The following is a 25,127-nucleotide window of genomic DNA, read 5'->3' as shown; positions in this document are numbered from 1 at the left end:
AGGCTGTGGAGGCTTTCCTCTCTAAAGTTTCCACTCAGCTTGATATGCAAATGAGCTGCTAGTACTCCACATCACCGGTTCCACCTCTGTTCTTTACAACTTCAGCATCATACTGTATACCCATGCACTAACAAGCACCGGATACATACGTACACAACTCTTGGAGTCATAATTGTTAAGACTATAGGCTTGAGTGCCTCTCATGTGGCATCGTTGCACATAATTAATGTGCCATTCGAGTTTGACAATGGCATAGCTCAAAAAGATACTAAATAGTATTAATTTAAAAGTGGAAGGGAAATGATACATCCCATCATGTTGTTTAATGAAGAAGACTAATCAAGACAGACTCTATAGTCTTAATCACACACATAATCATGGTAGATAATGCGTTAATCAACACTGATTATTTTATTTGAAAATGGTTATGCTTCATACAGTATCAATGTGTTCTATATCTCAAACTGATATAAAATGACATATAGATTTTATCCATATTTCTCACACCTAATCCCAGCGCTTCAAAACTCACAGATGAGGCTACATTCACCATCCCACTGTTTGAAATGTCATCCGAATGCTAAGGGAACTTTGAATGACCCAGTGCTGCACAAAGACACACACACTTTGGTAGTGGACATACACACACTCACACATCAACACATAAACTGGAGCATCATGAGACGCATGACAAACACACACACACACACACACACACACACACACACACACACACACACAAAAACAACATAGACAGGTGTTAACGTTTGATTAAAACAAAAACCCTGAAACATGTGAACCCAGATGGATTTCTGCAACTAGACTCTCAGAGAGCCAAAGCAATTGAGAAATCTTAATTAAAAGTAAACTTTGGATAAGATTAGAAAGCTTGCCCTCGCTGTTAATGAGAGTACGCTGTTTATGCAATGTAAGCCTTCACAAACACATCGGCATGCAAATGAGCGTTGAGTGTTTTGATAAATACTTCACTACATGTTCCATATTTTTAGTTCCGTTCTGAACCTTGAGACTCACCAAGAGCATGGAAATGCAGTATTTTGACGATCCAGGCATGAAGCAGCATTTAGCTTAATTTGCTAAGATTCAATCTTTGAACTGTGCAGGTGGCACAAAAGTTCATGTGATAACATCTTAAAGCACCTTTTAGCACTCGCTGGGCACGCAGTGATGAAAAAAACTTCTACACATCATTTCTTCTCACCTCTTTTGCTGAAGAGGGTAAACATGCTTCATGAAGACTACTACTAATATATTCTGTATTGACTGAAAGCAGCAGGGATTTTCCCTGTGTTGAAGTTTTACGTGACGTTCTGTGCTGTGATGTTTGGTTCAAATTCTCCAAGCACACACACAATAGCCTTATTAGAAAAAGAGGCGAGTCATTTCGATCCCTTTTAAAGATGTGAAACAGCAGGGGAAAAACATTTTTGGTATGAAATCAGAAAAAATAAATGGATATGTTGACAGGACTGCCTTTAAAGTTTTGTTCTGCTGCTGAGATGAAGCGTTGCAGCTTAAGCCTTCAGGAGTGTGTGTGTGTGTGTGTGTGTGTGTGTGTGCGCAGCCCGAGATTTCAGTATTCAGGAAGCATTCTAAATACAGGAAAGGATTGTTTTCAAAGGAGGGCAAAGCAATGTACTTTATCTTGTAGTCAAACAGATAGATGTGTCTGACAAACTTGGTTCAGTGAGGTCTTACCCAGTGTCCCTGCCAGCGGCAGACATCTCTACTATAAGATCTCCCTTTTTCCTTCTGTTTCCCGAGATGCAAACACGTACCCTGACCTTCTATTCTTTTCATATCTCTTTTTTCTCCCCTTGCTTATGTTTTTCTGCTGGCCTAATGTTTTTGTCTCATTCTTTCAGGGATTCAGTGCAAAGAAATTAATCTATCCCGCCTTTATCTCTCCGTCTTGCTTTTTCTTTCATATCCCCTTTCTACACGTGTTCCCGCTCACTCTTTTCCTCTGCTACACCTTTCTACATAATGCCACCTCTCTCTGCCCTCCTACCCCCCACCACCACCACCACCACCAACACCATCCACTTTCCTAACTCTCTCTTCTTCCCTCTCCTCACACCCTCCCTCTCCTCCTTCGCTCCTGTTCACCAAGGTCTTACAGAGGGGAAATGAAAAGTGTATGTATTCTGTAGTGGTGCAGTGTGGCAGCAGGAGGGGAAACTGCTGTTTTATGGTTTTATTTATGGTTCTGTAAATTTCTGACGCTGTGCACATCACACACACGGGGCAGAGGGGGAATGAAGAGCAGCCTGATGTGAACTGCTGCTGGTACCCCCAGTGGAGACTAGCAAGGAGGCAGAGGAGGAGGGAGCACTTGCCCACACATATTAGACTTTGGACCAAATATGCATTAGTTACAACCTACTGCAATACCTAAACACAGACACTCAAGTATTCATGACAGGATACTAATATCCACAAACACATAAACTCCCATCAATTTATCTGCTCAAACACTTCATCAAGCAAAACCCATGAACAATGACTTATCCCCATAATCTCCCTCTAATATCAAAACACAAAATTTGTTCTCCCATCTGTTTGCACTTTCGTCTCTAGACTGACTGATATCACAATCCCAGCAGAGACGAGTTTTCTTATCTGAAGGTCAACTTAATCCAGAACAGTATTTGTCACCTCACACTCTTAGACAAACCCAGCAGTGCCATCATAAACATTTAATGGAAGCAGCTATCATTGCACCGCAGATGGTGCTAGTACTGCTAGTGCATGCCTTTGCCTCTGCTCACGTCGTGGCCAATAAATAGCTTTGAATACAAGGAGAGTGCCTGATAGAGAAAATGGGCATCGCTGTATTGAAATCAAAGGCAGGTATAATATGCATAGTTTGTGTTTACTCTAAATCGAGCACGGCCATATCAGCGATGTTCGCAATCCCATTTTACCACAACTCAAATGTGAAGTATTTTTACATTTTATATAATAAGGATTTTGTTTGTTTGTGTGTTTGTTTGATTTTGTTTTGGGGTGATCATTGTTCACACTCTGAAGGATTTAAATCAACTGTTCAAACAAAACTCTAGGAGGCTGTCCTGCAGTTTTGCATCTGAATGGTTCACCCAAAAAAAGAAGAGAAAATACACATCAGCATTTCCTTGTGTTCTGTTAGAGTAAGATTACTTTCTTACTTTGGCTGAATAATGCAAATTCTGGATCAACTAAAGATTTTAAGCTTTTTTTAAGGGGTGGGGTGGGGGGATTTATCCGCAAGGTTGTTTGGTGGATCTAATTTATTGTGAAGGATTAACGTGCACACATTTTGTGCAGTCCATGGACAGTAATGCCATGTAATGTCATTCTCAATGTGAAACACATTCATACGCTCACCTCATGTGAGTCATTTGGATAGCTCTTGAACAAACATGATTAATAGAAAACGATTTTCCCTCTCTAACTGTGAAACGCGGTGAAATGTGATAGCACAGTGGTCTGAGGGAGTGGAGGATCTTCACCACCAGAGAGCAATTTCCCTCTCAGTGACAAGACGTGTTAAAAGGGAACACATGTTCCTCACTAAGTGCACTGGGCCATAATAGGTAGAGAAAATGATCTGTTTTTGTTTGTTTTGGATCACAGGGATGAAGTTATTTTAAAAGTGCACTGTAAAAAATGTTCAGTTGCCTCAACTTAAAGAAACGAGTGAACTTGTTGCATAAATTATCTTGAGCTTTACCTATACTCTTCCAGTCTGGTGGGGTCAACATAAAAACATCTGTTCAGTGTTCATTTGTCCCTCCAATTAATAAGAAGTTTTCCTAATGTAATACTATATTTTCCCAACAAATACTGTCAAGTTTAACCAACTAAAATTAAGTTTTCCCAACAAACACCATCAGGTTTTAACAACTAAACAGAATTTACTGAAAATTTGATCCCTCAGTTAACATAAATGAAACCTTGTCATTTGTTTATGCTCAAGTAACACTAACATTTAAAAACATAAAATGACTATCTGGGGAATGATTAAACCTTTCTAATATGCATTCTCTAAAAATGTGAGACATAACATGTGATGTCTCACATTTTCCTGTCTGTGAAACATTTGTGTCTTGCCTTGATACTGAAGGGAATTGGTATCATCTCTGAAAAACAAATAAATAGACATTATGGAATATTCAGTGTCTTTAATGTATATTAACATAAATGAAAGCGTTAGATGAGTCACATTCACAATGGCTCTGTCACAGATTAATTGACACTGATGTTTCAGTGTTTAGAAATGCTTGTTCCAGCACCTTTAACATGCTATCTAAGAGCCTGATTACAAAAAACAATGGGGAGACATAAATGGAGCAGCAACAGTCCTCTCTCCCTTTCAAAAATGGCCTCTAACACCCATAATTCCCCTCTCTACCTGTCCGCTGCAGTGTGAGAGTCTGTGAGTCTCTGCTCTCCTCGCCCACCCTCTCTCCTGGGTAATTTGTTGTGTAAATACGGTCTACTTACAGCTGACGGGCCCTTTCAGCTGTGGCGCTGGAAATGCAATTACAGGCAGCAAACATCTCCATTGTTATCACTGGAGGGTGCGACGCTCATTTCGGTCCCCTCTGCAACGGGGGCCGGTATTGATCGGTATCAGCTTTGAGGAGGGGATTACTAATGAAGCCATCTGAAAGCCTTTGTGCTCAGTAAAGAGTTTGCACGCGCATATGTGTGTCTGTGAGTGTGTGTGCATGTTTGTAAATGGGAGACAGACAGAGATAATCTGTGTTGGTAAATGTAGGTGGCACTCACCATTCATGTTGGGCATGCCTCCTAATGTTTTTATTGTAGTGTTCTGCTGCCTCTGGTGGCAGTTCCTATTAAACCAGTTATCAATTCCTTACCCCAGAACATATCCATTTTCCTCTTTGGTTGTAGTGCAATCATATTGTGCAGAGGGATACATCCTATGATGTTTTTATAGCAATTACATAAACAGTTATGAAAGGTTTTTGCAATTTATCTGTCCCGCTGGGTCTTAATGTGTGTGGAAATTGCCATCTTCTGAGAAAATAGATGAAGCTATTTTCTATTTTCAGTTATTATCATGGCGTTAACTAACATTAATGAGTAATTTGTATTTTTTGTCAAGCCTATTCCAGACCTTATTTAAAGATCTTAAATACTCTCAAAACTTAGTATGTTGGTAACTACTTGTGGTTTAAAAACTTTTTTTATTATCAATTAACAGTTTAACATTCATAAATTCATTTAAACTGTTTAATAATTAAGGTGTGAACATAGGAAATCAGTGCCACTACTGATATCACGTTTCAATTCAAAAAGCATCAAATCTTGTTACTGTAACACAATATCATACACAAAAGTGACTTTTCCCCCACACCACTGAGGGGAGACAAGAAGAAAATCTGAAATCCATTGTGTACAGTAACTAAACGGTTTCAGCTTTGGCAGACGCTCATATGTTCACCTAGGACCATATTGCTCATAAAAGAGGCTGATTGAGAAAACAGGTTGGAATTAACATCCCATTTGTATGCACATCCACATAGTTGTCCTTGTTTACTCGCACATTTACCTGTAAGGACTTTTTGATCCTCCCAAAGAGACAAATAAAAGTGTGCATGCTCACTCACGCGTCTCGCGAAAAACACTACCGCAGCTGCCTTGACCTCTGTCTCGCTCAGACGACCCTTGTGGCTCAGCTTGTATGAATCGGGTCGAAACACATTACCCTGCTGAGAAAAAACCTTCAGGCCTGCACTTAAACACAGTCGGACATTATTCCCATACGCCCATGGCATAGGGACTGTGGCCCTGTGTTCACTCAATTATTGAGTATCTTAACTTCACATACAACTTGTTTTCCTCCCAGTTCCGCGTCAAGCTGGTCTAATATCATAGTTACTCTACAGTCTTTGAAGCAGAACAGGTTTTTCTCTTGCCCCTGTTTGATGTTCGTGCAGTCGCCTGTGGACAAATGATTTGCTTCCTTCTATCCTTCTTTGTTCTTTAGTGTTAATTTCCGCCTTTGCAGAATAATATCTTTCACCAATAACATCTTTGCATATTCATTAATTTCTTATTTTGTAAATTTCTTCGTGTTTGCCTCTTTTAAATCATGTTGAAACAATGCAATTATCAGGTGTTGGTTCGGGTTAATAGTGTGCAAGATGTTGTGTGATGTTTGAGCCGCAGCATTTGCTAAAACAGGTTGCATGATTAATTGGTCTCTTTACTCTTCTTTGGTACTTCTTTGAAATTACCTCTATGTAGAAAATAGTCTGAAGAGTTGTATTTTTCTCTCTGATCCACACTCTCCCAAAATGTCAGACCTGGAATTGATTGGTCTTATTTTAGATCTCCCTCATATTTTATGAAAACTAACTCTATTGTACTGTAAGTGTCTGTAGGAAAAATATAGAACTTATAATTAACTTATCTGTTGTTTTGCAACTGAAACCTGCACGAAACACATTTTAAATTGTATTTTGGCCAGAGTTTGGCTACCAAAACATCTTGATATGGCCTGCAATCTTTTTGTCATTTCATTAAATAACATTTGAACTGGCTGGTCAAGATTTTAACTAATTGCAACATCAGACAAGTAAAGCAACTTCACAAGTCTGGCACTAAATGCCCTGCTATCTTTGATGAAAAATGTGTGAAGTGATATCGGTGCCTTTTAAGGTCATTCACCCAGGCCAAATATATTCAGAGGAACAGATGGCGATGCTCGTACCGCAAATGATAATAGAGCAAGACAAGTAGAAACAAAAACCTCACCTGCCCTCCTCGCTCCAGCTGTGATTCGTGCCACTCAGAGCACTAATCCTTCAACTTTGCTTTCAAACGCTGTTCATGGATCCCCAACGTCAAGCATAATTAGATCAAGATGAATTGAAAAACAAAAAAAGTCAATGCTGAGAGACAGAGTTTTTCAGGGATGACAAGGAAAAATCATTGTGTCTTCGTTTATGAGACACAAACAGCCTTAAGCTTCCCCCAAGAAAAAAATTCAGTCAATTCAAGCCAAAAGTTACAGCAGAACTTTTTTGGCTTTTCCAAGAAGTATTACACCCAATATGTGAATGTAATGACAGCAGCATTTTACAGATTCCCTGAACTGTGGGGATTACATACTGATAAAGGTGAAATATTTTATCATTTAACTAGCTTCAAATAGTAATAACAGTGAGGGATAATAGTGGATGAATAACAGAAAACCCCAGGTGTAAATCCCCTGAGGTGTGTTTGCCCTTTTCACATTAGACATGATCCAACAGCTCCACTCTCAGGGTGCTTGTCAGCTCAGTTTGTTCAGACCAAATGTTGCGTGAAGAAATGTAACTGTTAATGGGGAAAAGTGACACACAAATTCATATTTCTGCCATTTAGACCCATTGGAGCACAGCCAATGGTTTGTTATAAAGATTCATTGTTTTGCATGAGTGAGCTCCTCATAAAAACTCACATGTACAATACCCATGGTGGCGACCGTTTCAGTATTCCTGACACTACTGATATCCTGGGATTTTCACACACAGACAGCAGAGTTCACTCAGAATGGTGCCAAAAAATAAATAAATAAAATCATCGAGTGAAAGGCATTGATGAGAGAGGACAGAGAAGAAAATCCTGCCTGATTGGAGCTGACAGAAAAGCTAGGGTAACACAAATAACTGCTCTAAAAAAAAAACTGTGGTGAATCACCTGATCTGAATCCAATAAAACACATTTGGGATGTGGTCAAGTTGATTCTCAGTTGATGAATCTGCAGAAATTATGTGACACATTCAAGTTCACATGGTCCAGAATCTTCTTAACAGACTGTTTCTACCATCTTGTTGAATCCATAACACAAAGAATTGAGGCTCTTTTTTTTTTTTTTTTTTTTAGATCAAAGAGATTAGATTAATATGGTGTTCCTAATAAAGTACTCAGTGGGTATATGTGCTGTACACATTAGACCAGTTTATCTTATCAGTACTCTCAACAACGTGGTTATAAACCTGTTGCTGACTGCTCACACAGACTCACTGATAGAATTGGATGTGCTTGAGTTTCCTGAGCTTCCAGATTTGACCACTTGAGGTCAGTGTTGGCCAATTGTCCTCTTCAGGCTGGATGGTTCACTTCAATCACTTTAACATTTGCAATGTCAAGGTGGTTAAAAATCAGGCTGAAAACAACTACACCCATTTCTATTTACATCTTGAATTTGTTAAACTGAGAGTGAGGCGATTATGTCTCCAAGTGTAGAGCCAACATGAAGAGTTACTTATGAAACTGGAGCTAATATTATACCACCACCTTGCAATACATGTAGCCTTTGTAAAACGTTGAAGGGTGAAAAAAGGTATTGTATTCACTGCATCATACTTATAATATAATTAGTGAAAAGTAAGTAGCTTGAAGTGGTTGTTTTGCTATGTCAGCTGAAGGACTCTCTTTTAGAGATTTTCTTCACCTCAGTAACCATAAAGTGGGAGTGTGCTCAATGGCCTGTGTATAATAGCCTTAGTGAATGTGTGTGGTTTTGGCTGTGAAGCTTGTGTGGTCCTCAGACCACCTCACTAGACCCAGATGTCTGTGTTAAGACACAAAGCAAAGTCATGTGGGCCACCTCACCTCAGTGACAAAGCCATAAAATCTCCAAGGCTTTCGAACAGCCAGGCAGGAGAAAGGACTCACTGGAATTTATTTCGGCACGTTGAATAATTTAAATCGACTAACAGGCTCACTCATTAGACCCTCATTACTGCTGCATGTAACTACATTTAATCCGTCTTCTCTGTCCAGATAACCAGGTCCTGCAGTTTGGAAAGCTGGTGAGCACCTCCAACACCTATGAGCCTGTTGCCCCTGGAAACCCCCGGAAGCCTGTAACTGTGACCACGGACCAGCCACTTCTCTGGAGCATGGGGATTCGCAAGGACAGGGATTAGCACAGGAGAGATTACTCCTCTGTTTTGTAGTTACACACTGAATGAACTGGGTTTCCTATTAATTAGCTATAATATTAAGTCAGAAATGAGCTTATTAACACCAAATATCACACATATATTTTTTTATTATTGTACTGTGTACTGTGATATAATCAAGACGTGGTCAGTATGGATCACAGGTAAGCTCAAAACTGAACAAATAGATCTGATCAGTGTTTATAGGTTTTTATACATAAGTGGCCATGTCTGCATCTTTTTATACTGTATTCTTACAACATGCCTTGTGTATATTCACTGTACGGGTTAAGTTAAAAATGAACTAGCCTAATCCTAATTATGACTATGCACCTTTATATGTCAAGAAGCCAAGCCTTATTCCAAACAACACCTGGTTCCTTTCATTGAAAATACATTTTGATAGCAGGCACTTTTTAAGTAACAACTGACATAACAGTAAATTGTAATGAATTATAATAGTCATCACATAATATCCTTTTAAAATATGGATGTATCCGCTTCATATTACACCCACAACATGTGCCTTTGACATCACCCCATTCCAGTGTTACCTTGTTATCACCAATATCATCCTAAGTGTTATGTAACAGAATAAAAGGTGTTTGTGCCTTTGTGTGAGTTCATCTTTGTACTTTTTAATGGTGGGAAAAGGTAAATTGCCCCAAATAATAATAGTAGGAGAGATATTTGCATAGACAGGACAAATCAATCTGTGGGTTTCCATTTGTTTTATTTACACAGCGAAATATAAATGTTGTGCACAGAATGTAAAAATGCCATCCCTTCAGACCCAATCACACCAGCCCAATAACAGTTAACAGCACCATCTCCCGTCCAAAAGTTGTGAAGTTTGTGTTTTTTCTTGACCAGGATTTAACCACCACTAGAGGAAAGAATACACACAAAAAAAAACAGAGTTAGAAACTGTAGAAATCTAAATGTCTCCAAATATTTCACTGCTGTAGTGAACTGTTAAGCAGCAAACTCATTAAGTCACAAATTTACCAGCCTTTAATATGTACCACTTTAGTCACATCATACTACTGTATTAAACTTCAGACATTATTATGGACTGTTATGATAAAAGAACAGCTGAATAGGGAAAAAAATAAGTAAATATTTTCTATAAGATTTAAATGTAACCATGTCACAAATGATCAAGTTCTTTCACATTGTTAAACAACAACAATGTCTAACATGGTAAAGAGTTTCTGATCCTTGATGAATACATTAATGCTATGTTGTCATATGCAGTAGATAATTCTACCTGGAGGTACAAATGTAGTAATTTTCAGTTCCTATGTTAATTATATACTTTTTAACTCATTATTTGGTCTTGGGAGTTAGGGAGTTGCTGACACCATGTAATGTTTTGGACAAGAGCTATAATAAGACTATGAACATTTACTGTGGATTTGTCAGTGGTAGTAGCAATTGTATTATTAATGTTAGGGTTAATAAAGTATTTCATTTAATTTGATTCATATTGAAAGATTAGCCTAAGACATGGAATAAACATGCCATGATGTACAACAGATGGACAGACATAATATCTCTTAGTTATTTCCTACATACTCCAAACAGATATTATTTACAATACTTTGCAGTGAGGCAGGGGACAATTAAAATCAGATAATCAGTAAAGGTTAGTGAGTAGAGTCCTTGACATGATCAACATTAGACAGAACACCACAGAAACTCCCCATCTCTCATCTTTGTACAGTCATCACTGATAGCAGTGAGACAAAGGTTTAGACAGCAGTTTAGGTCGTAATAATAGGTTGATACAAATGTACTTACACAATGATGTTGTTGATGGGGATGTGAATGAGTTTGACGAAGAAACCGATGAAACCCATGATGGCAAACCCAATAGCTGTGGCCATGGCGATCTTCTGGAATTCTGTATGGGAAACAATCGATGTTAAAGTAAAATCAAAACATCATTTAATTACAGCGCTTTACTCGTCTTGCTCTTTAGATCACGAATACATTCGCCGAGCAGCTCTGCTTTAATATGAATGATTTGACACAATTTCCGGTACAACGAAGACAATAAATATATTATTTTACCTTTCCTGTCGGGTTTCGTGCATCTTTTTACGAGCCTGATGGAGTCTTTGACGAATTGCCGGCTGGGCTCAACAAACTGCATCACCTGATCCATGGTGTAAGTTCTGCATATAAGAGGTTTTTAAAAAGACAAAAGTCAGAGTTGAATCTTGGGACTAGTCTTGGTGCTGACGTTGACTTTAGCACTCCACTGAAAACAAGCCTTTCACAACTCCCACACCCAAAATGAGCGATATTATGCCACATATCACATTGTTTTACCATTAAATGTTAACTAGTATATCTAAATACGTCTCTATGATTGAACAAAACTAAACAAAAACGTAGTTGTAATTAGCAGCCAACTCCTCTTTGCTAGCTATCGCAAGAAAAGCTATTAGCACGACGTAAGGTTAGATAGAAAACCAGCAAAAACAAAAGTCAAATATTTCACAGTTAAAATATTAGAATAAAGAAATAATAATACTTTTAAAAGAACTAATATCTGAAATAAGAGCACTTGGTTTACCTGTGTCCGAGGTCGTGTGTGATGAGAAGACAGTCAGAGCAGTGAGGGCCACGTAGCGTTCAGGCAGCTTGTTAGTGGAGAAAAGCTGACGTAGACTTTAACCGCGCATGCGCATCCGACGCTGTTTTGTTTTTTATTTGAGCTCCAATCATTGTCCACAGCGCCACCTGCAGGCCAGGAGGATTATATACTGTACACGAAGGCAGTCAGTCATTATGGCCCTGGGATAACGAGCAACACCCACGATACCAGGACCCTGAAACCTATATTTTTATATCACCTGTGTTTTTCTAACAGTAACATATAAAAAATATCATGCGTGGGGAAAAAAGGCCTAGTAATGCACATTTTATTCTAGCAATAGAAGTTATTTTATTATTTTTTCTGGATGATATAGGCCTATCCAACTTTATTCCAACCTTTTGCTTCCAACTATTTTGACTTCAAAATAAAAGCACTTTCTTTCCCACACATTATTGTTTCTTTTTTAAACTTTATCTAAGGCATTTTCAGTTATAATAGACATAAGCTTACATACATACATCACACATTATTGTTTTTTACTACATGTAAACAAATGTATCTTGGCCTATATTTTTAATCCGGACACAGGCGCTTAACAACAAACAGTACTGTGCATTTCAGTTTAATGAGGCAATAAAGGGCAATTTTCAATTTTTTTTTTAGAAAAAGGTGTGAACTTTGATTTGGAGTGTGATTATGCACCTTCCACAATACACACATTGTTTACAGAGAGCATTGGTCCTGTCCTGCACCCGCTGCTCTTGTTCATGCCACATTCTTTTGGTCTTAAATACCCTCATGTGATTTAGATTAAGATACAGTTTTTCACAATATAATTATGCCTTCTTCTCTTGATCTTTGTTCTGCATTTCACTCTATAATTTGACTAGTGTTGTTCTTAGAGTGTCATCATTTCAAGCCAAAGTTTTCGTGCTGCATTCAAGATTCCACAGGGCAATAATCTTAGTACACGCCGGCCATTGTAAATAATACCAAACAGCATTTTTCAACATTACCTTTTACATCTGTCCCTTGAGGTGACTGCGGAGTAAGTCACAAAAATTGTTTGGGTGGTACTTGCTAAAACCTCCCCCATGTTATTAATAGTCAAAGCCTACCTAATCTTTTTAACCCTTGAAGGAAAAATTCACACCAGTGTCACATGTTACGGCATCTGACTACAGCTGCAGCAGCTTGAAAATGTCAACATTACCTTCATACCCCGAGAACACTTCAAAGTTACAAGCAGACAAACAAACAAGCAAAGTTTGTATTTTCCAGTCTTATAGGTTTATTTTTTACATACATGCTGCCACGCCACATTAATACATTCCCAATGTCAGACACATTGCTGAAGTCTCAACATGCCCAACATTATAGCCACATTACAACAAACTGTGTCACTGTATGGTGCTTTATCAACAGGAAAGGCATCTGAAACTGCAAAGTGTATAATGCAAGGCAATTCAACAATAATATTTTAGACAAAGTTTTGCAGATGAATAAAAGTCTATTTTGATACTTCAAAGGGTTACAAAAGCAGAACAGGAATCACATCATATTGTCATCTAAGTGCTTTAAATGTCAACCACAGGTATGCAATATTTCATAAAAATGTTATTTTAAAAAAGAGACACATTTTCACTGATGCCAGAAACTTTCTGCCACAGTAGACACATCTAAAGGACATGATTGAGATACTTTCAGAATAGATCGTGAAAAAGCAAGATCATGCAGGCTAATGTATTCTTATAAACTAAAATATTACAAGATCAGCGAGAACAGCATCAGCACTACAGATACAAAAACAACTTTAAGAATAGCCACATCAGTTAGTAGAAGCACCATGAAAGTGTTCAAAACGTTCAAAATTATTTCTTCAACATTTTTTCAATTTCTATAAAAAGTACAGAAAAGTATTTGAGTGGCAGTGAATGTGAACAAACAGTTTCATAAAGGGGTAAAACAGCATGCAATTATTTGATTAATGCAATTTGCTAACCCTAAGCGCTTGGAGCTCTTTGCAGTGATTTACTGGTTTTTGGACAGTATTGTAGTTCATAAAGTAATGTCATAAAATACATTTTTGTCACAACAGTAACAGAAACATCAATGCCTCTATAAAAGTGCTTAAAAGTGCTGTTTGAAAGATGATATTAATATATAGCATATACAATGCCCTTACTGCCCAGTTAAGTGTTTGCTATTCATTCCCAGGTGATGCCAAGCATACTGCAGCTGATTTCCCACAGTTTCTGGGCCAGGTCATCATCAGAGGCAGCTCTTGAACACCTTGTAGGGGCACAGTCACTGAACACACACAGGGACAGAGAATGGTCATTATTACTGTGTTACACAAGAATGTGTTACACAACTACATTAAGTGATTTTGTTTTTTTGTTAGTCAGCAGGTAGAAATAGTAGGCAGCATGAAGCAGCACTCTGAAAGCCCTTATGTAGCCAATTGAAAGTTGGATGAAATACTATGTATGTACCTGAAGTAGCCTCCACTCTGGCTCTCCAGACCTGGTTCCACGGCACAGTAAATAGTGGTTTGTGCTCCCTCCACTGTTGTCTTGGTGAAAATCCTGAAAATCTTCACCGCCACCTGAATACACTGGTGCTGGTGCCTCCACAGGTCAGACTGCACCACCCCCGGGTGCAGAGAGAACACGCTCACCCCTGTGCCTGCAACATACGTATGCACACCCACGCAGTCACCTACAGTACATACATACTGGACTGTATATATGTTAACACATTCAAGCAAGTATGACCTGCTTATTTACACACAAGTATTCTGATGTTATGATTTCACACATAAATACTTAAGCAGATACAGTGACTGCGTAAGTGAATAAGCTTTTTCTGTTGTTTCTGAAAATTAAATTAAATAGCAAAATTTGGCAACAGCATTTGCATTCTATTTTAATTTTATTTTCTCCCTTGAAGCCCAATCGTCTGTTCCTCTGGACTGAGTTATATTCCAGATCTAGAGAATCAACCATTAGCTTGGAGGGCTTCTTTTCTTTTTTTCTAAAGTAATTTCTTTCAGTTCTTGTCCATTAGGCAAGACAAAAAGAACAATGGATTGAGACAGCAAAATGGCTCATTTCCAGTCTAAATCTGATTCATATGTAAGCTTACTTCCTCAGAACAGACAAGAAAAGACAATCATATGGAGATGAAGATGAGCACTTATACAGTCTGTCAGTAATGGAAGGTCTGGACTTGCTTGCCGCTGTCTGGTCCTATGTAAAACTGAATACGTGGCTATTTTTCCTGATTCATATCTCAAGTTTGCCATCAAGCATCCAAGTCCAAACATCAAGACTTTCCTCATCGTTTCAGCAAGAAACATACATGCATGTCCGGAGTTATTTTTCTATCATCTATCCCTAATATGTGGTTTCACTGTGCATTAATGACATGAGACTCGACTATCTCGCCTTACCTTGTAACCGTTTGGCTAGTGAGCGTGCAAACAGGACATTAGCCAGCTTGCTCTGCCCGTAGGCCTTCATCGTATCGTAACTCCTCTCGCTGTTGATGTCATCCAGTCGAAGCCCAGTCCAGGTGTGCGCCACAGATGCCACAACAACGATACGGGCCGGAGCTGAGCGTTTGATGAGGTCCAGCAGCAGGTAAGTCAACAGGACGTGACCTAGGGAAAGTCATGAGATGCACAGATTCATCCCAGCTAAACACATGTCACACAACTCTCACACACAACATATCACACAAGCGCCTGCAAATCTAAAAAAAAGAAAAAGGGCACACTTGTTTTCCACCTAAGCTATTTTGATGCGACTTCTCAGCTTTGGTGGAGGTGCATTTTAAAGGATTTTTCATGCAAATACCAGTCAAAACTGTTTTTTACGGGTGTAAAATCCAAGAATTATTTATATAATAGTGCTAACCAGCATGTATCAGTGTGCCATACCTGCCTTGTTAGCTCAGCTTTTTATCTAGCTTATCTGGATTAACCTGGGATGGAGTGGCCTTTGAGGAGGATGCCCAGACACCCAGCTGTGCTCACAATGCTAATGGGAGAATATTCTTGCCAGTCTGGCATGTACCAAAATCTCGGCTTCACTCACAGCTCACCACTTTGCCCATTTTTGGATTAGCCAGGAGTTAAAAGGAGTCATGTGGTGCCACGATGATAATGGCAGAGCAGCTCATCCTCAGCTTCGAAACCACTCGGGGCCTCAATCATCTTTATATACACTCTATAGACATATCGCCATTCAACAACACATCAATTTAGCTACAAAGGACTTTAAAGGGATCAATGAGAAAGCTGAAGGAGGTATGAAAACTGTGGCACCGAGAGCCTCCTGGTTCTATGGTTCTTCTCCCGTGGTAGCCTGTCTCTCTTTGCACAAACAGACCATTCATTAATTTACCATGTTTACCTGACTCCTTGTGCTGATTGAATAGCATACATCATGGTAATATGGCTATTTACTTTGTGCTGTACTTGTGACTCCATGTGATGTTGAGGTCACAAGTGGCTCCTATTCATAACCACCAGCTCAAATCAATCATTAGCTCTAACTGTGTTGTCGGTGAGAAGCTCATTATTCCCACCATACACTAACACATGTGGATGGGAGGCCAACTGAGGACACGCTATTGAATTTTCTCTTCAGTAAATAGACTCAAAAGAGCAAGATATCCTAAGTTCAACTGATGCTCTTTGTTCACACTGAGGAGAAAGGGTCCATCTGTTTACCTAGTACTTCAAACTAAGTCTGCATTTGTCATTCAGCCTTCTAATACAGTAAGCTGTATGTTAAATGTATTACAAACCAAACAACTTAATTATGGGACAAGTTTCAACAACCAGTAGTTTCTGAATATTATTGTCCCTCAGTGGTACATAAATTATCAACCATGAGGTGGGACATGACTATATTTAGACAAAGTGTGACATGAGGAAGGAAACTTCAAGATCTGGTTTGAGTCTGGTGCTTTCCTTACAATTGTTCTGTTTCTCCTGTTTTCCTGTTGACCCTACCAGCAGTTTCCATAATGTAACATACACAATCTACATATAGAGGATGTTTGTGAATGCACAGGTATGTATAGTGCTGTGTGCGCCCATATGTGTGTGGGTGCCCGTTTCTGAGCACAACATGTTCTTGTCTCCTGTCAGCCTGTGACAAAAATACCACAGAGGAAATGATCATTTGGAAGGAAGCCATGGTCCAATACTGGGAAAACACTGACAGCTTGAAGAATACAGTAACCCTGGTTCATTTTCCTGGATGATGTGTTAGTCAGCTAGGCCGTACAGGAGTTATACAGTTTGTTCATAACAGCTCTCAAAAAAAGATGTCTGATAATTACCAAACCTGAGCTATTTAAAAAATCCTATTTTTATTAATCCTGCTGATAAACATCACAGCCAATCAAACAACTTCACTTAATTCCATGCCTGCTCAACAGAGTCCCAAAAATGTACATGAACATGAAATTTTCATATATGACTTACCCAAATGATTGACCCCTAACTGCAGTTCAAAACCATCCACAGTCTTGGAGTAGGGACACATCATGACACCTGCATTGTTTATCAGGATATTCACTTGTTTCTCCTCTGAAAAGAATATTAGTTGGTTAGTTGGTATAAAAAATATTCCAGAAGTATCATACATTAAATGGAGGTATAGGTGCAGTTAATATTTGGTAGATAGACACACACGTGGACACACAGTAAAGGGTAATTTTGAGTCAAGTGTTCTGATCTCTGAACAACCTTTCTAAAATGTGTCAGTTTCCCACCTTTGATGATGAGTTCAGCAAATGCCCTAATGGACTTGGTGTCAGACAGATCCAGTTTCTTGATGACAACATTCTCATTTCCTGTGTCTTCCAAAATGTCCGTCCGTGCTTCCTCTGCCCTCTCCAGGTCTCGGCACGCCATGATGATACGTGCACCTGGGAAAACAAGTGTAATAATGTTTAATTACACAAAAAGTCAACACTGTCTCTTCTGGCTTTGGATTTTGTTGCCTGTTCTTCCCATTCAACTGTCAAGTCTTTCTCATAAGCAGAAGCTCTGAGTTTCTACTAGCTCACCAGCTTGCTCATTTCTCTTTCCCTGTGATGCATGCTGAGTTCGCCCCCTCATCACTCTGACTTAGAGAGAAAATGTAAATAATATAAACATAGACTAGTGCACATGTACATCATTTCACAGCAATTCTCTTTTCTCAATTGTGTGTTTTCTGATCAAGGCACTAATTTTGTTCTATAAGTGAATTTTACTTCATGACAGATCACAGGACACAGATAACCAGCAGCCATTCCTCAGTCATTACATTACACCATAAACTTGACAGCGATTTATTTAGGTACATATTCTACGCACAGGAGATTGCAATCCTTCAAAAGTTTCCCAACATGAAACTAGAACAGCTTTGTTCATTTGCAGGCACAGAGAGCTTCCTATGTCAATTAAGAGAGGAAGTACCTAAATCTCACAGTGCACTTTTGACTATCCTCTAATGTTTTCTAAACTCTCGTTCAGCATCTCATTTAGCTGACTGCTCCACTCACATGAACACAAGACTCTCTCAGCTGTGTCATTCTCATTCGCCTGTGACGCAAAATTACGATGCATTCTCCTTAATGAGACTAGAAAGGGTCTTTGAGGACGTGCGTTCTCGCACACACACATACACACGTACACACTCTCTCCTATCCAGACAAGCATGCATCCTCCTACACACATACAAAATAGCTGTTGTGCCCAGCAATTATGGAAGCGGAGAGCCATTAATCAGTTGGAGTGCGGTGTCTGTGACCCATCACAGTGTCTTTGTTTCTCCCCCGCTGCTCCCATGTGGGAAAACCCAATTGTTCCCACATCTCCCTGGTAGCCAAGTTCACTCAATTAGATAAAACAGTACGCAAACAGTGAGAATGGAGGGGCACAGTGAGTCAAGTTAAAGATCACCCACCAGATAATCACACACTGAACGCATGCATAAATAATATAAATATGCAAATAAGGGCAAAAAACAAATAACAGCTCAAGTGAGGCTTGATCACTGTCTGCATATTCAGACTCAATAATATGTAATTATGGCATTGCTTCATCATTTCACTTTTTGACATTAACTTTTGTCATTTGACATGGATGAGTAATATGCACATTTCACTTGTAAAGAAGATAAATGCACTTACGAATGTAACCAAACAAATAAAGGATTAAATGTCTGGTAGGGGATGGGGTTCTGCCCCAAGCAACTACCTTCTCATATGAATCATTAAAAAGCTAATCATGTTGTCATCATATTATTACATAATCCAATTTAGTGAAGGTGATGCTGTAATTTGATGAAGCATTCTCATTCTCCTGAAACAGCAAGCACAGTGTGACATTTCCACTCCTCTAACCTGTGTGCTGTGTTTTTATTCTCACTGCACAATATTTTCCATGCATTTTATCCAAAATATAACTTTCCGTTTTACATTATAGATTAAACTCAAAATTAAAGGAAAATTCTAAACATGTGCACAGTTATTGTTTTCACAAAAAAAGGAGGCTAATGCCATGCTGAGCCTTTCAAGTGCAGACGAATGAACAAACTGAATCACATATGCAGAACCAGTTTTCATATTACTCACTGCACTGTGTGCATGTGTGTGTGTGTCTCTTTCAGTCTCTGTGTGTGTGCACTACTGGGTGCACCCTCCCATCTCTCTTTGTTGCCTGTCTGGCTCTGGAGTGGAGCAGACCCTCACAATGCTCCCTCTGTCCCCTTGATGCTTCTTCTCTCTTGCGTTGCTGCTATTTGTCTTCTCTCGCATTTGCAACGTGTTAAGCAAGATGCTCTTTTTTGTTGACACAGCTTCAAATTTCTTCCCTATGTCTGCCTTTGGACTTGGAACTCATATATGGTGTGCTCATAAAACGACTTGATAAAGTCTGATAATGCATCACAGACATAAGCAAACAAGTAAGTATAGGATTAAACCTGATTCTATGGTGGAGGTCTGAGGACAGAGGGCATAGTTAAAGATCATGCTTCACAGCTTTAAATCACCCAAGCATTAGAGGCTCTTAAGTCCATTGAAAAGTGTGGAATGTGTAAGTCACAGTTTAAAAGTTTGTTTAAAAAAAAACAGGAGGAGAAAACAGATGTAGGGTGACAGGTCCATATCAATGCAATGCAGCCAGACAGAGACCCAGCTGGACAGGCAACACAGTACAGTACCTCGTCTTGCCAGGTCCCTGGCCGTCTCTTTGCCTATACCGGTGTTGGCTCCGGTGATGATGACTGTTTTCCCATCAAGCCTCTCCTGACATGACCAGCGGTTACAACACACACTACTGAACAACAGAAACAACCATTAAAGCACAGAAAAAAACCTATGAATCACAGAAAACTTTCACAATTCTGATTTTTTTTTTTTTTTTTCCAAAAAGTATTTGTCGTCATTATAATAAGTATTTTGGAGAAGTTTCAATTCCTGCTGCTATTTCTGTCAGTAATCTGTCTCATTCAACCTGATCCTTTGTGGAATTTTCCACTAAAGTTCAGAAATGTTGAGGAAATAGATCCAACACACTGAACCCAATATTAAGTGTTTCCAGTGACTCCTTAACAAAACCTTGACATTTCTATGACATTTAAGAACACCTAAGTACATCCTGTAGCTTATAGTAGGGGGTCAATGTATTCATATTGCTCAATTGATTGTGAGACGAAAATCAGGATATTTTCTTGCAAGAATGGATATGAATCACAATTTCAAACTCACAGTAACATATTCAAATGAGCAGAAAAAAGTCACAGTGGTAAATGAAACTATTTCACTCTAGGCAATATAAATAATGTATAGGCAAAGAAAAACGATCTGAGTTCACGCAAAGAGCAAAATCTCTACATCTACTGACAAATCTGGAGCCACGATGGAGCATAATCCCCTTTACATGTCTGACATTCCTGTTAATACTAAAGCCAGCCACCTAACCTCTGTCGTTTCCACCGGCTGTGTGTCTGCTCCTCTCCTACCTGCAGTGCATTCTTCCTTTTGGAGCGCAGAAAACAGAAAAATCCACCTCAGGACTTGAGCATGAAATGAGCACAACACCTCCTTCTGTCTTCACAACAGTTCATCAACAGATTTCGTGTTTGCCTTCTCTTCCCCAGCCCCGCCGCCCGTTTGTCATCACAATATCAGCGCTGGGCCAATCAGGAGCGAGCTGACGCATAATTGATTCACAAGTTACAGGCTGGGGAGCTGAAGGGAGGGGTGTGAGTGTGGGTGGGGGGGCTCTCCTGCTGTCTCCTGCTGTCTGACAGGCTGAAGAGTTTCTTTTTTTCACCACAGGGCGCGCGGTGAGCATAATGTGCAAAAAGAAAATGAGAGCCCACACATGGCTGCTTAAAGTTTCAGCTCCACTGGAATAGAAGGTTTATTACCTGTAACCTAATGGTTAAATATGTCTTTATATTAATAATACTGTAAATTGCCTTCTGGCTACTTGATTTCCCCCTGATCCAAATTGGACTACACTACTCATATCTTATCCCAGCCTTGAAAATCCCCAAATTACCTGGAAAAAAGAAAATCCATTTGTAATATGAGTGATGTTTTTTTTTTATTCATATTTTTATTAGCAGTAGCTATTATCATTTCCTTTTCCAACATTTTTGCATAGCAGCCTCCATGACCTCCGAGTTTTCCCAGTCAAATTATATTACAGTCAGAAGGTTCAACCTATTCTGGTTTCCTGTTTGTCCACTTAACACACACACATTGTCCAATATCACATATCAATATTCACAAAATCTAGCTTGATGTATTGATGTTATGGCTGTGCTAACAAATACTGATTCATATAGAGTAGCTATAGGAGATGTGCGGGGGTTTATCTCCAGCGGACGCCCAGCAGGTGGCAACTCACAGCCCACAACTTTAAGGCAGTGCCGTCATCCCGACCTGCCCTGCAGCTCTGTGCAAGGGCACAGTCCCTGAAAGGAAAGAAAATTAAAAATATGGATATTAGGCCACCTCCTTTGCACATTTAACATTTCGCTTCAAGCTTTTAGACGGCCTGTTTCTTTCTATCTAATCCTCCTCTCCCGTGATTGCATGAAAGTAGCTGGTCTTCATTGACAGTGCATGTGACAACATGATGCCTGATATCGGATTTTATTTCACACATGGCTCGATTTGGTTCAATTATTATTATTAGACTGATAGGTATTGCATTTCAAACTGACTTGTAGTATCCTCCATTGTGCAGCTGGTGCTCAGGAGTGACAGCGCAGTAGACGGCGGTGTAGGCTCCCTCTGCTGGGGTCTTGATCAGCCGACTGAAGAAATTGGCAATATCCACAAGAGGGCGCTTGACGTGCCGGGCAATCTCAGTGTTCACTACTCCAGGGTCCACCGCATAAACTGTCACACCTAAGACTGCAGGGACAAGGATTCATCATTCATGTAAGAAGATGACTTTCTTGGTATAATGTGGATGAAGGTTCCTCAGCAAAAGAACATTTGACTTAAAATCCACGTGTAGATTGTTGATTACAATAATTTCCCCAAATCAGTCTCTGTGGTTTTTTCTTTTCTTTTTTTGATCTCAGTAATGAGGCTGACAGACAAAGTGTGGCAGGTCTAGTGATGATTAATTCTCCGAAATGACTGTGTTTTGACTGTGTTTTCTACAAACATGTTCCTCCATGCTCTGTTTCTTGCCCGGAGCGGTTGTGGTTGAAGCATGAGACTCTCACATTGGCAAGAGATGCAGATCCATTTTTTATGCACAATAAAAGAGACAGAGAGGCACAGAAAGAGACATAAAGACCAACATACATAATCCTGTTTTCTCACTGTCACATACATACTCCCTACCTTCAGTCCTCTTGGCCATCTCTCTGGTGAACAGGACGTTGGCCAGCTTGCTCTGCGCATAGGCCCTGACAGCGTGATAGCTTTTCTCACCACCCAGGTCATCAAACTGGATCTTTCCAAGGGCATGGGCTGCCGATGACAGGTTGATGACCCGGGAAGGGCCTGAGTGCTTCAGCAAGTCCAGTAGCAGAAAGGTCAAGAAGAAGTGACCTTAACAGGGAGAAAGTGGGCGGAGACACGGAAGACGAGGTGAAATGGATGTATCAGTAACTTAATACAGAACAATTTCAATCTCCTACCCAAGTGGTTGACTCCAAACTGCATCTCAAATCCATCTGCTGTCGTAGCATAAGGACACATAGCCACGCCTGCATTGTTGATCAGGTAGTGAAGAGACTTTTCAGCTAGAAAACACAATGTTTATCACCCACATTAGAGCCAGTAATACCACCCTGAGTTTGCATATGTCTGAGTGTGTCTGTGTCTACACCCACTGTTGTAGATATTCTCAGCAAACAGGCAGATTGATTTGGTGTCAGCCAGATCCAGTTGCCTGGCGACTACTTTGGCTCCCTTCACGTCCCTCAAGATGTCACGAGCAGCTTGCTCTCCTTTTGCCATGTTCCTGCACGCCAGAATCACCCGTGCACCTACACAGATTAATACCCCTTAGTGGTGTACGTGTTTGCACGTGCATGCATGTTGAAATCTGATCAAGGTAAGGCGACGTTGCATTTACTTTTAAGCATTTCTCTAAGTGTTTCTTCTGTCAGTGCATGCGGCAGCACTCTCTGCTCTCATATGTTTTTAGCTGTCTTGTATTTACAATGTATATACAATCTCATTCCATTTAACAGTTTCATACGTGTGCCACCTTTTAATATGTGTTATTCTTGCATGAGCTTGTTAGGCTTAAAGTGTTTCCCACACTCTGAGTCACTCTAAAAAAAGAAAGAATGTCAGAAATACTAAGAGTATAAGTCATCATGGTACTTATTATTCTGTCTTTAAATGTGCAGCTCTGGTACTTGCCTCTGCTGGCCAGGTCTTTAGCTGTCTCCTTTCCAATTCCAGTGTTAGCCCCTGTCACTATTGCCGTCTTTCCCTCCAGACTAACATCTGAAGACCAGTTTGGGACCAACAGAGACCTGAGGATATAAATGATTAGAGAAGCATTAAGGTGGATCTTGACTCATGAGGGTGGAATCCATTTTATTGAAGAAGTGAAAATGTTTATTTGACATGTTTGTTAATCTTACACTAACTAAATTACAAGACATGTGAGATTAGTAAACAGAAACCTAGCAACAATATCCACCCGTCTTACATCAAGTTAATAGGTAAAGACAGTCATTCGTGTTTGGCTTACATTTGGTATTTAGTCCTGAAAGCAACTATACAACTTTTACCTCATCATTTGTCTGGTGATGAAATCCTTTGAAAAGTTTCTTACCTGATTGCTTGCATTTCTGTAGTTGCTGATATAAAGTTCAGATATCCTTCCCAAAATGTTGAACGACTCTTGTGTGTGTCTCAAGACTTGGAGACTCGGAGAAATGAGACCAAGGATGAGAATGAGAGAGGTAGAGAAAGAATCACAGCTTTATTTATCCTTAAAATGGTTCAGAGTGCGGTGGGGAGTCATAATTAGATACAAATCCGTCTCTGTTTAGAGTGTGTCATTGGACTAATCAATTAAGGTGAAATAACGAAATGTTTCAGAGAAAGCAATCACATGTCATGTACAGTAGGCTACCACCGTTTTCCAATAGGTCAAAGTAAGAGGGCACTGTGTACTGTATATGTTTATACAGATGGTTGTGAGATTCATTTTTCTTTGTGTCTCCTCAGTTTTATGCCAAAAAGTATTGATGCTGTCAAAGGAAATATTCTTTTTATACAGTAGTAAAAAAACAAAAAAACAAAAAAAACAGCAATACCCTCAGAGTAAAACACTTAATTAAATGTAAAAGGCCAGAATTAAATTATCACAGCAGATTGTTAGTGTGCCTCAGTGCTGCGCTCCTGATGCATGAACCTGAAAGCATCTTTTGAAAGTTGTTTCTGCGGCTTCACATGTTGCTTAGTCGAGCTAATTAATCTACTTTTTCATGGTTTGATTTGAGGGGATTCATCCAGTTCAAGGAAACTCATCTTGTCTTGTGAGCTAAACCATGATCTGTGAAGTAACTGGAAACTCTGTTTGATAAGTGAAAATTCACCATTTGTGAAAAGTCACCACTCTTTCTACAGCTGAAATTCAAAACCTGGATCCACAGGTGAAGCGACTGTAATTTCAGCATTACGCTGCTATGGATTTCCTGGTGCTTTCCACAGGAAGGTCTAACTTATCAGCTACCTTTATTTGAAGCGGTTTGTTTAATTACTGACTTGAACTACATGGTTACTTCATTTGACCCTTCAGAGTATGAGATCTGATCCTGGACTATTATGGGATGTGATTCTATATCTCATGAATTATACAATTCCCGCTTATACAAACAATATCAACCGAGCCTTGTTTTGTATTGCAGCCCATGTTTAGAACATATACTAAGTGATGGTAATTATTTGAAATGTGTCGTCTTTTGACCCAATATGCCTTTACAACTGGGGGGTAGACTGTCGCAACATGCGGTGGTTTTTGGCTCAAATGAAAAACAGTTTTT

At 39.5% G+C, this 25,127-nt stretch overlaps 4 protein-coding genes across 10 annotated transcripts in view; 1 reads left to right on the top strand and 3 right to left on the bottom strand.

Moving 5' to 3' along the window:
- tpk1 (thiamin pyrophosphokinase 1) overlaps nt 1–9,593 on the top strand; it is a 64,167-nt gene extending 54,574 nt beyond the window's left edge. For all 5 annotated transcript variants that reach the window (XM_085763695.1, XM_085763690.1, XM_085763693.1 and 2 more), the window contains exon 9: nt 8,809–9,593. In XM_085763695.1, coding sequence (XP_085619821.1) covers nt 8,809–8,954 — 146 coding nt within the window. In that variant the 3' untranslated portion in view covers nt 8,955–9,593. The remainder of the gene's footprint in view (nt 1–8,808) is intronic.
- Nucleotides 9,594–9,685: 92 nt separating this feature from the next.
- On the bottom strand, nt 9,686–11,605 carry sec61g (SEC61 translocon subunit gamma). Of its 2 annotated transcripts, XM_085763696.1 has the most exons (4): nt 11,554–11,605; nt 11,046–11,149; nt 10,773–10,875; nt 9,686–9,855 (listed from the first exon to the last, which is right to left on the bottom strand). In XM_085763696.1, exons 2-4 carry the CDS (start codon nt 11,137–11,139, stop codon nt 9,846–9,848), a joined length of 207 nt encoding a protein of 68 aa, XP_085619822.1. In that variant the 5' UTR covers nt 11,140–11,149; nt 11,554–11,605; the 3' UTR covers nt 9,686–9,845. The 2 variants fall into 2 exon arrangements, with proteins under 2 accessions (XP_085619822.1, XP_085619823.1); XM_085763697.1 differs by lacking the exon at nt 9,686–9,855 and having other exon boundaries at nt 10,769–10,875.
- A 1,981-nt stretch (nt 11,606–13,586) lies between these two features.
- On the bottom strand, nt 13,587–20,775 carry LOC146966471 (retinol dehydrogenase 12). Of its 2 annotated transcripts, none has more exons than XM_085763240.1 (7): nt 20,610–20,763; nt 19,809–19,921; nt 17,368–17,523; nt 17,078–17,182; nt 15,032–15,241; nt 14,073–14,265; nt 13,587–13,887 (listed from the first exon to the last, which is right to left on the bottom strand). In XM_085763240.1, exons 1-7 carry the CDS (start codon nt 20,618–20,620, stop codon nt 13,785–13,787), a joined length of 891 nt encoding a protein of 296 aa, XP_085619366.1. In that variant the 5' UTR covers nt 20,621–20,763; the 3' UTR covers nt 13,587–13,784. The 2 variants fall into 2 exon arrangements, with proteins under 2 accessions (XP_085619366.1, XP_085619365.1); XM_085763239.1 differs by having other exon boundaries at nt 13,588–13,887; nt 19,809–19,924; nt 20,610–20,775.
- Nucleotides 20,776–21,432: 657 nt separating this feature from the next.
- LOC146966470 (retinol dehydrogenase 12) lies at nt 21,433–24,008 on the bottom strand. Its single transcript, XM_085762630.1, has 7 exons — nt 23,912–24,008; nt 23,491–23,606; nt 22,953–23,108; nt 22,758–22,862; nt 22,459–22,668; nt 21,825–22,017; nt 21,433–21,572 (listed from the first exon to the last, which is right to left on the bottom strand). Exons 1-7 carry the CDS (start codon nt 23,923–23,925, stop codon nt 21,470–21,472), a joined length of 897 nt encoding a protein of 298 aa, XP_085618756.1. The 5' UTR covers nt 23,926–24,008; the 3' UTR covers nt 21,433–21,469.
- Nucleotides 24,009–25,127: the final 1,119 nt, after the last annotated feature.

This window comes from Trachurus japonicus, chromosome 20 (genome assembly GCF_045865225.1).
Source record: "Trachurus japonicus isolate A0001 chromosome 20, Traja_1.0".
Lineage (NCBI taxonomy): Eukaryota > Metazoa > Chordata > Actinopteri > Carangiformes > Carangidae > Trachurus > Trachurus japonicus.
This window is presented reverse-complemented; position numbering and strand designations above follow the sequence as displayed.

Excerpts from the sequence above, each read along its gene's own strand:
- sec61g (XM_085763696.1), bottom strand. The coding sequence starts at position 11,139 with ATGGATCAGGTGATGCAGTTTGTTGAGCCCAGCCGGCAATTCGTCAAA. Across the intron at positions 10,876-11,045 it reads CACGAAACCCGACAGGAAAG|AATTCCAGAAGATCGCCATG; the intron begins GTAAAATAATAT and ends TTTCCCATACAG.
- LOC146966471 (XM_085763239.1), bottom strand. Across the intron at positions 15,242-17,077 it reads GTTAGGGGTCAATCATTTGG|GTCACGTCCTGTTGACTTAC; the intron begins GTAAGTCATATA and ends GACTTTCCCTAG. Across the intron at positions 13,888-14,072 it reads CAGAGTGGAGGCTACTTCAG|TGACTGTGCCCCTACAAGGT; the intron begins GTACATACATAG and ends GTGTGTGTTCAG.
- LOC146966470 (XM_085762630.1), bottom strand. Across the intron at positions 22,863-22,952 it reads TGCTGAGAATATCTACAACA|CTGAAAAGTCTCTTCACTAC; the intron begins GTGGGTGTAGAC and ends TGTGTTTTCTAG. Across the intron at positions 22,669-22,757 it reads GTTTGGAGTCAACCACTTGG|GTCACTTCTTCTTGACCTTT; the intron begins GTAGGAGATTGA and ends CTCCCTGTTAAG.